Source organism: Triticum dicoccoides, chromosome 3B (assembly GCF_002162155.2).
Source record: "Triticum dicoccoides isolate Atlit2015 ecotype Zavitan chromosome 3B, WEW_v2.0, whole genome shotgun sequence".
In the NCBI taxonomy this organism is placed as follows: Eukaryota; Viridiplantae; Streptophyta; class Magnoliopsida; order Poales; family Poaceae; genus Triticum; species Triticum dicoccoides.
In genome coordinates, this window is record NC_041385.1 from 572,198,809 (window position 1) to 572,209,174 (window position 10,366).

Sequence of the window (10,366 nt, forward strand, 5' to 3'; positions counted from 1 at the left end):
GAGAGAGAGAGAGAGAGAGAGCAGAGAGAGAGAGAGAGAAAGAGCGATGCATTAAATCATGTATGGAAACTTGTTCAAAATTGTATATGGTCATCCGATGATATTGAATATATATTGTATATTCCTCTTGAATTCTTTTTGGTTCTAATTTCAAATTTATTTGAAATTGTACATTTATATGCATGTATGTAGTACCGTAGAATATATGAAACTCCTTCAAAATTAAAATAAAGCACAAAAGAAATAAAACAATACAAATTAAACAGAAAACAGGTTTAGGGGGGGGGGGCTAAAACCCTAAACCTGTGGCGGCCTTTAGTCGCGGTTGGCCAGAAGAACCGCGACTAAAGGTCCTCCGCCCCGACGGCCGCCTGGCGCCCACGTGGACGGACCATTAGTCGCGGTTCTTAAGCAGCCGCGACTAAAGGTGGGGGGCTTTAGTCGCGCTTATTTGGTCGCGGTTGCGCAACCGCGACTAATGGCAGTTGCGAACCGCGACCAAAGGCCTTTTTTCCACCAGTGAATCCTCAGTTCTAATAACCAGGACATCATGAATGAATTGATCGACATCCCCAACCACGACACGTTGAGGCTAAGGTTGCTCGGCACAGCCAGCGAGCAAGAGTACTTGGGAAATCTGTGGAACAAGCTCTTCCAGACCGAAGAGATGCTCAAGGCTAAATGGAACAGGTGAAGAACAATAAAGCACCACCTAGCTATTTAAAGAACCTACTCAAAGACCTGACCGTCGCTAATGACAATGATGTAAGGCTGGTCACAATGGGCAAGAACATAAGCTAGTAACTTACACACTTCCTTAGACTATGTTACTACCTTCATAATCGGTAGGAATATCTATGTAGTGTCATGCAACGATGTATTTATTAGGTTATAAACTCATTGTTTCTTAGAGTGTGTGATGTTCCGGTAACTTAGCTAGTTACCACAAACACCTTTTTCTTCATTAAATATATACCACATAAGCAAAGTTGTATTGGAGTGTGTGATGTTACTCCTAAGTTCTTCCTCATTGTGACCAGCCTAACATCTAAGCCCTAGTGGGTCAAGGAACTTCATAAAGATACCTGGGATTGGCCTCCTCATCGAGACACGCGTCAGAAAGGCACCGCTCGTGTGTCGCCGAGGGGCCGGAGGGGCCGGAGTATCAATGTAATCGCCTCACCCCGTCTTATTCGAGTAGGATTGATTGTAGCCTAGGTTAAAGTAAACAATAAAATTTTAAGTGTTTTCTAAAATTAAAGTGCAATTAAAATTGTTTCTGAAATTAGTTACAACTAATGCAATTAAATGAATTACAATAACACTATTAGAAATGCCTTTATTTTCTTGATGGTGCATCAGATATATCATGTGAGTGAGGCGAGACATGCTTTTATAAATATTTTAGATAATAGATTCAGAAGACATCATCTAGTTACCCTAAACATTTATCATACCCTAAACATTTTTCAGGCTAAACTAGCCTATAAAACATCTTATATTTTAATAAGAAGGGAATATAATAAATATGTGCAGTAATAAGTTGTATGTTCCAAATTTTGATATTTTTTATTAAATTATTATACTTGTATTTAATAAAAAAACATACTCTCTAGTCCAATAATGACTAGATACGAAGCAAAATGAATTATACACTAAAATAAAATATGTCTATGTATCGAAATCTTCAAAAGGACTTATATATTTAAAACGGAGGAAGTAGGTTATATCTATTTTAAATTTTAATTCTCATGTTATCATCAGATTTCATCAACCAATTCCCAATTTCCCATAGCAACAAAGCCGAGTATCCTGTAGTTTCACTGATGCACGATTGTTGACCCGACCCCCACTTGTCATCTGCACTGCACTGTAGAGGATCTCAACCCCTCTCAAACTATCGTCTAGTTTCACTGATGCACGGTTGCTGAGTATTACAACCACCTCACAAACTCAAAGCACCACCCAAATACGCAGCTAAAACAAGCTAGACCGCAACACAGCAGAGAATACGACTAAAACTAGAAAGATAAAAAAACCAAGCTTCGTCATAACAGAAAGAGCCATGAGAACGATTTACATCACAACAGGGCCATGGGAACGACGATTTACATACACCTCTACGCCAGCATCGCGGTCGATGTAGAAAGGGTGACCTATAGGCTCTACAGGACGGCCACGGCAGGGTAGTCATCGTCGGTATCTTCGGCCGCAGCAGCAGCATCCGCCTCTCGCAGCGCCCGCGCGATGGCCCTCACCGTCGCCGGGCCCGTCCTGCAGCACCCTCCCACGAGCGAGGCTCCCGCCTGCCTCCACTTGCCGACGCACGACACGAAGTCCGTCCCCGGCGCACCACCACCTGCAGCAGCCGAGTCCTGCAACGCACGCACCAACGAACGGTCCGTGATGCAACGCAACGCAAACCAACATGATCGAGGACATCTATCTGCAGCTGTTGCCGAGAGATCGAGTACTCACCACCCACTCCTTGGTCTCGGCCACGTACGTCTCCCCGGTGTTGGGGTACACCACGATCGGCTTGGTCGTCACCTGCAAGTCCAAGGTAAGGTTGGAAGTAGCAGTACACGTGAACATGAACCAGTAGTACGTCGCGTGCCGCACGTATTCACCTTGCTGATGGAGAGGATCAGGCCATGGATTAGCCTGGGAGCCGTGCAGTTTATCCCGACGGCAGCCACCCTCCTGCATGAGTCGGCGACGGCGGCGCACTCGGTGATGGGGTCACCGCTCGCCGCGTTAGCTCCGTCCTTGGAGGTGAAGGAGAACCAGGCGGGAATCCTGATGTCGTTCTCCTCCAGCAGCTCAGCGTAAGCCTGCGGTTGTCCAGCAAGGAGTTGGTCAGTTCATCACGTAGTGCTCACATCACAATTAGTGAGTGTAACTATTAAGCGTGCGTGCCTGTGCTTCCAGCTTGTTTGGGATGGTCTCGAAGGCGATGAGATCCGGCCCTGCGTCCGCCAGCACCTGGAGCCGCCTCCTATGGAAGTTCTTGAGCGCTTCCTTGGTGACGGATCTGCCATAGTCCCCGCTACGTGCACATATACATAAACATCAGTTAACTGATCAAATTAAATCATGTCCAGAAGAAGATGAATGGACGGTGTCTGATGGGATTGATCGGTACGTGTACTCGGAGCCGTCCGCGAGGTACGCCCCGTAGCTCCCGACGGAGGCCGCCACCAGCACGGGCCGGCGCGCTCTGGACACCACGCCGTCGTACTCATCGCGCGCGGAGTAGGGGCCTTTCGACCGGCCTTCGACGAAGATGGCGCGCGCCTCCTGCGCGATCTGGACGCTCCGCAGGAGCAGCGCCTCGCCCTGCTCCCTCGACACGCCTCGTGACTGGAACCCCTGCAGCGTGGCCTGCCACCCCGCGCGCGCACGCAAGCACCGCGTCATCGTGCTGCAAGCAGAGCATTTGCTTGGACGGGAAACGGAGGAGATGTGGAATGTACGTACCTGGTAGGAGGCCGTGGTTATGATGTTGGCGCCCGCGTCGAGGTAGTCGAGATGGACCTTGCGGATGAGGTGGGGAGCGGAGACGAGGCAACGGGCGCTCCAGAGCTTGTCCTGCAGGTCCGCGCCGTGCGCCTCCAGCTCCGTGCCCAGGGCCCCGTCGACCACCAGCCACCCGCCCGCCTCCCGCAGCCACCGCCGCAGCGCGTCGTCGTGTCCGTCGCGGCGCCCCATGGCAGCCGGCCGATGTCGTTCAGCACCTAGCTAGCACGCACGCCGAGCACGTATACGAGAACGCAGGATATCGAGAAGGGGACAAGTTTGAGGGAGTAGTAGTACGCCGAGATGAGATGACGATCGATCGCGGTGGAGGTTTTTAAGGCTGGGTCCGGACGGCCCGGGCGCCGCCCAGAGGCCTTGGGCTGCGGCACGTAGTATGCTGCAGCGGCGGACAGCACGCGGCCACCGCTCGAAGCAGCCACGCCGATAGGCTGGAAGATACGTGTCGCTGTAACTGTTTCACGTCGTACATGCGCGCGGCCTGCGGTGTCGTAGCCCGCGTGCGCCGCGCGGTTCACCACCCAGCCGGCAGTCTAACAGCGTGGCCGGGAATGCGGCGGTTCAGCAGAATAGGCCTCGCAGTGTTGTTGTTTTTTCGCTTGCATGGGTACATGTGGGCTTGCAAGGCACCTACGTTTCTGCACTGAATTAACGAAAATGGTTTTATTATTTTTGACAAAGTCAACACTGAGAACTATTTGATCTGAATATTGAGATTTGTGCAAATGCTACAAAGAGATAGAATCTTTATCAGACAGGTGTGAATTTTAACTAAGAAAATAGTTTTTTTTCCAGAATTATAGTCACTTGTGATGAACAGCTCCGGTCGGTCTGAAAAAAAGTGCTGGCCTTGCAAGATCAGAGTGGAGATTGGCCTGTTTTTGCAAAAGTTGGAACTACGAGCCCTCTTTTTTTCTGTGGCAAAAACCTCTATGAACTGAAAGAAGCATACCTAGCAATCTTCGACGATACCTGAAGTTTTACTTACTAATAGCTGTACAGGGTATTAGACCTGCTCCGTGTACAATGCAATACTGATCCAAGCAACATCCCTCATAGTTCATACAAAACAAAACTGCCTACAGTTGCTCGTTTTCCTTTTGATTTTCCTTTTTCAGGTAAACTGCCTACTCTGCTCAGTGGGACATCCGATATAGTGGTCGTTCTTTTCTCGCTAGCTGACCGCATCCTCCCCTGAATTACAGAAATGCTGAAAGTATCACTGCAAGCACAAAGAAACATCTAGTTATTACAGTCCAAATAGTGCACTCCCTCCGTCCCCAAAATAAGTATCTTGGCTTTAATTTAAATTTGCACTAAAGCCAGGACACTTCTTTTTGGGACGGAGGGAGTGGATGTCAATCTCTATAAAAAATATTGTAGAATATATGACGGCCTAGAGGGAAAACTCACGTCATTGGACAAAGTTTGCTGATGGAACATACCCACGTAACTTCCACGCGTTCAACATTAGATCAGTTTTCGCAAATGATGCATGTTGCTGCAGGTTCAGGAGTTTAATGCTTTCTGACAATCAACCTGTGTGCAACCCAAAAAACTTTATGAGGTCATTGAGGTGCACACTCATCCAGCAAAGTTTATTAACAAAAGAAATGTTAGATAATTAAGGAAGAGTGGGGAACTTGGCAAACTTAAGCAGACACTAACTAAAAATCAATAACAGCACAGGCAAAATAATAAGAACGGCTTGATGGCCAGAAAACACTAATTAGACTGCAGCATATGGTTTCGAAATTGAACGGCATTCGAGCACCAGTACTAACTGGGTGGCACCAATGTTCCAGCGAGGAGATGCATTTGGATGAAATGGCCTATAATGCCCCCGAGTGTCAATTATGAACTAAATAAAAGAATAAAATGTTGCAGAAGCAACGCCAATAAAAACATTTTAAATCAAAACCAAATAAAATGATCTGGAAATTAGAGAAATACCGAAGTTGAAGTCTTCGTCAGCTCCCTGATAGCCATTGTAGCATAAGATGATGTCGGTAGAGTAAAACTTAATTTTACGGCAAGCTCTGGTAACAGATCTGAGCTGCCAATAGTTTCGGTCTCTGCTAGGATGGTTGCTCCAAAAGTGTCCAATGAATCATCATGTGACGCCCCTGTAGATAATAGCTCATTTACTTCAGATGGCTTGGCTTTGGATAGAACATCTAAGTCAGTCTCCACTAAGGGTATTTTGTCATCTGTGTAAGTCATGAGGTCCCTGCAGTATTAAGAGACGATTTAACTGAGAAGTACAAGGTATCCTGCAAAAGTGCAAAGGATGATTCAGTTGGCTCAAGCAAATGAACAGATTATTGGCCTAATTCTCACTTAATTGACAAAGGAATGGCTATATTGCAATATGCTGATGATGGTACTATATTATTTATACAAGATGATCCGGACAGTGCTAGAAATCTCAAGCTGTTACTGTATCTCTTTGAGCAAATGTCAGGATTGAAAATCAATTTTCAGAAAAGTGAGATGTTGATGTTGTTACAGGATGATGAGAAAGGGCAAAGTATGCTGATCTTTTCAATTGTCAGTTGGGTTCTTGGCCTATTAAGTATTTGGGGTACCTGCTTGTGGGAGCAGATTGCATGTGGCTGACTGGAACTGAAGATAAGATTCATAAGAGGATGGGTGATTGGGAGGAACTGGACTGGTAATCATTCCTGTAGTTAAGATACCTCTGAAAATTAAGATATGGCTGTGGCTTATATGGCATAAGCATCTAAAGATAATATGATTAAGAGGAACTGACTGGTAATCCTTCCTGTAGTTTTTGCTCCGAGACGGAGAGTATCAATCATCTCTTTGGTTGTTCGGCAGCAAAATACATCTGGAGCATCTTGAGTAAATTCCTAGGGGCCAAAACCAGGCATGGATGCTTTACCCAATACTTTTGGTGGATACCACGTTTTATTCCCAGCAGCAGAAATCTACAAATTGTAGGTTTGGCTGCTATATATTGGGCCATTTGGAAGCTACGTCATAGGGCCTGCTTTGATCACAAGCTTGTTAGATCTCCAGCTGAATTCATTTGGTATGCCTATTCTTCTATGCGCTACTGAGCAGGTCTTCAAAATGCCAAGGAACAGGTGCTGCTGGAGCAAGGGGTGACTGCTTTCCAGGATGAGGTGCTGGCCATTCACAACAATGGTGGAGGAGAGAAAAGAACTCAGAGACTGCTGCTGAAAGATCAAGATCAAGATGATGATATGGAGGAAGTGGCTGAGCACGATGATGAAGCATGAAAAATAGGGGATCTTTGGAGGCCAGTTCTGTTGCTAGTATCGTTTGGAGAGTTGTAACAGTTAAAAAGTTGCTGGAGTGTTTGATTTTGGTGCTCGAGCTTGACAGGGCTGTTTGTGTTTCCCCCTCCTTTTGTTGTTTCGTTGTAAACTAGTTGGTGCCGATGTTAGTAGGTCCATTTTGGTTGCTATGAAGTAGCAGCTTTCGTTATTCAACTTGTGGTTGCACATGGATGCTATTTTTTCTTGTTTTGTTCTGTTATCCCCTTTGATAATGGAACCCGATCCTAAATTGTATGGAAAAAAATCCTGCAATAGAGAAACTGCATTGGAACATCTAGAACTAGAACTCACTGTACAGAAAATATAGTTAAACATAACAAACCAAAACATAGACAAAGCAATTGATTGAACGAAACAGTAGAATTTTGTTTAAGTTGCACATACCATTCACAGTCAATAGGTCGTTGTAATGCACGACGGTAACCTCCTTTCATGCTTGTAATCGAGAATTCCCTTACAATTGAAATTTGTGTCATCCAGCACAACGGTTAGTATGCAAAAATGGATATTAAAAATGATATCAAAAAATGCATGAATATGAATAAGATAACACAGTAGCTATGCCAAAGATACAATATTAGTGACCAAATGCAATATTTAAACCCCTTTTTCCTTGGCCAGTGGTAGGCGCCGGTCGACCAGTCACACGTATGCCCTCCAATTCGCCAAGCGCCAACCGTTGGATCCCGCACACTGCATGTCGGTTTTGGTTACCGAATGAGGCATTTTTACCGAGGGGGACTGGAAAACGCGGTTACCACGGTTACCGAGAAATACCGAAAAATACCGAGAATATTCCGAACGAATTTTATAGTTGAATTTTGAATTCAAATAAGTTAATGAACGAACATTTGAACCAAAGACCTCTCAAAACAGGAACTAGGTTCCGACCAACAAGCCAAAACCAACTCTCATGGTATTAATTAGATTCTATGTACTTTACTATAAATTGAGTGTTTAAATTCAAAAAATTCAAATAACTGGTATTTTTTGCTTGGTACGTGGATTTACCGAGGGGCACGGAAATACGCGGTAACCATGGTAAATCTCGAAATTTCGACCGGTAACCAAAACCTTGATGTCGTCTTCCTCCCCCACGTCTCAGATCTGATCCAAAAGTCAACAGCAAAAATCCCCTTCACCCCAGCTCGTTTCTCCTCCACACCAGGCCACATGGGAGGCCGTGGCTGTGCGGCAAATGCACACCCACCCCACTCCCGCAACAGCTCGCCATCGTCAGCTAGACATCAGGCTCATCACTGCAGCTCCCCACCGGCCGCTACCCAGCAGTAGCAGCCTCGATGCTGGTTGCAGCAGTGAGGGTAGCCGATCCCAGCAAAAATTGACTCGCCGGTGGGTTCCAACTTCTGCTGCCGATGGTTGCAGCTCTGTCGCCGGACGGTTCCAGCATCCAGTGCCACGATCCCACAATCGGGTGACTTTCATCTCCGGCACCGGCTGCTGCCGGTTGCAGCTCCCACGGCTGACGATCGCATCTCGGCCTCTGGTACCAGTTCCGGCGTCCCAAGTCACCGGTGCTAGCAGTCGACGTCGCCGGTCGCAGCAATCGACGTCATCGGCTACAGCAGTTCAACGTCGCTACCCTTAGTTGTAGCATCTGTTGCCGTCGGACACAGCATCTGTCACAACCGGTCGCAGCGCCCACGACCACCGCCGTAGCACTGCCTCATAGCTTGCACCGCAGCACCCCGGCACGCCCTGGCCACTACCCTGCTAAAACAGCGTTCTACCGCTCGCGGCGTGGCCGAGACGGCTCGCAGCTTTGCCGGTGGCGTCACAGCAGAAGGACCCCCAGGTGGTCGCTCCCCTCCCACCCCTTGCAGCAGTGCACCACCAGGCACAAGGCAGCGGTTGGCCGACCGGAGTTCGTCGGGAGGATGGTTCTGCCAGGGCGATGAGAGGAAAGAGAAGGGGACTAGCTCGATGTGGGAGATAGCAGAGGTGAGAGAGAAAGAGAGAGGAAAGCTCGCGAAGAAGACGAGAATGAATGATAGAGATAGAGAAAGAATACGGAATGGCTCACATGGTTTCTCACAGAGATAAGGAGAGCAAGAGCAGTGGGTGGTGGGCCAGGGCTGACACATGGCTAGTGCGCGTGCCACTGGTGCGTGGCTCGGCCGGACAGCCGGCTAGAAACGCTTCCCTTTTTCCTTTGGATGTGTTATATGAACACCCGCTTTATAGAGGCCCATTATGATCACAATTATCGTACAGAGCTATAAACTAGCTTCAGAAAGCAACATACATATATAGGAACAAACTAACTTACTTGACTCCATGGATGCTCTCTGTCAGGCTAATACCATCCTGGGACAAAAAGAAACAGATAGACATTAAATACACATTTAAAAAGAAACTATTTGCCGAAAAAGGGTTTCCCCCTGCTTTGTATTACAAAGCAACAACATCGATACAACCCACGATAGGTGCTGGGGCGGAAGCAGCACAGGCACGCCCAAAAGAAAAAAAGAGAAAACACAAAAGGAAAAAAAAATGCCGACAACGGCGGATCAACAAAAACGAAGATGACTCGCCACCGCTGCGCCCGCCGGAGAGTTCCACCACGCTCCTAGCACCACAAAATGCCGCATACCAAGTAACACCTTCAAGAAGGAACGCGACGACAACGACGCTGCTACCGGACATGGCCTAGGGTTTCCCCCGGTACGCGAAGGGCCGTGGGAGGAAGGGGGATATCCGACGCCCTTCAGGAAGGCACGGCGACGCCCACGGGCGTCACCGCGTCGGTGCCGAACAAGCCGACAAGGATTTCTCCCAACCTCCTACCAACCACGACCCCAGACGATCCATCGCGCTCCACCATACTTGCCGTCCACCAATATGCGCCACCACGAACACGCAGTCACCATCGCCGTCTCACCGTGACAAGCGAAGCTAGACCGGCGGGATCGAGAGGAACCAGCCGAAAACGAGGAGCAGCAGGGTCAGCGGCCACGTGGGAGGGGACAACCTCCACCACCCTCGGCGGTGACCGACCGGACGTAGCTCAGGAGCAAACCAGGCACCCCTGCCCGGCCGAGCCCGAAGCGGGCTCGTGAAGCTCCCGTCGCTGCGCTGCAGTACACGTGCCACCGTCTCCGCCACCCCCAGCCCAAGCCACACCTCCGTCCGCCGGAGATGACGCCGGAAAGCACACGCCAGGCCCACCCAGACCCAGATGGGGCCCAAAAGGGCCCAGATCTGGGCCGGAAGGGCGCCGCCGCCAGCCACCACGCGGCCCCGCAGCCAAGCAGCCACGCCACCGCCACCATGCCACCCGGAGCTGCGCCGCCTGCGAAGACGAGCCGCCACCGGATCCGAAGCCGACCTGGGTGCACCGCCGCCGGCGCCAACGCCCGAGCTACAGCGCCGCGCGGGGAGGAAGAGAACAGGGCCGCCGCCGCCGGCATCACGCGAGCCAGGCCCGGTGGCCTACGCCGGTGGCGGCGGGAGGGGAAAGGAGGAGGGGGGGCGCTGGGAGG

The 10,366-nt window shown here is 49.1% G+C and overlaps 2 protein-coding genes across 2 annotated transcripts in view; both read right to left on the reverse strand.

The window, feature by feature from the left end:
- Nucleotides 1-2,031: 2,031 nt before the first annotated feature.
- On the reverse strand, nt 2,032-3,842 carry LOC119281576 (homocysteine S-methyltransferase 4-like). Its single transcript, XM_037562066.1, has 6 exons — nt 3,481-3,842; nt 3,146-3,384; nt 2,920-3,049; nt 2,631-2,834; nt 2,479-2,550; nt 2,032-2,375 (listed from the first exon to the last, which is right to left on the reverse strand). Exons 1-6 carry the CDS (start codon nt 3,709-3,711, stop codon nt 2,166-2,168), a joined length of 1,086 nt encoding a protein of 361 aa, XP_037417963.1. The 5' UTR covers nt 3,712-3,842; the 3' UTR covers nt 2,032-2,165.
- A 496-nt stretch (nt 3,843-4,338) lies between these two features.
- Nucleotides 4,339-10,366, reverse strand: part of LOC119277157 (pseudouridylate synthase 7 homolog) — a 26,605-nt gene continuing 20,577 nt past the window's right edge. The window contains exons 14-18 of the mRNA XM_037558391.1: nt 9,154-9,191; nt 7,248-7,316; nt 5,491-5,767; nt 4,951-5,076; nt 4,339-4,759 (exon numbers count right to left, since the gene is read on the reverse strand). Coding sequence (XP_037414288.1) covers nt 5,047-5,076; nt 5,491-5,767; nt 7,248-7,316; nt 9,154-9,191 — 414 coding nt within the window. The 3' untranslated portion in view covers nt 4,339-4,759; nt 4,951-5,046. The remainder of the gene's footprint in view (nt 4,760-4,950; nt 5,077-5,490; nt 5,768-7,247; nt 7,317-9,153; nt 9,192-10,366) is intronic.

Excerpts from the sequence above, each read along its gene's own strand:
- LOC119281576 (XM_037562066.1), bottom strand. The coding sequence starts at position 3,711 with ATGGGGCGCCGCGACGGACACGACGACGCGCTGCGGCGGTGGCTGCGG. Across the intron at positions 2,835-2,919 it reads CAAACAAGCTGGAAGCACAG|GCTTACGCTGAGCTGCTGGA; the intron begins GCACGCACGCTT and ends GGACAACCGCAG. Across the intron at positions 2,551-2,630 it reads TGATCCTCTCCATCAGCAAG|GTGACGACCAAGCCGATCGT; the intron begins GTGAATACGTGC and ends TTGGACTTGCAG.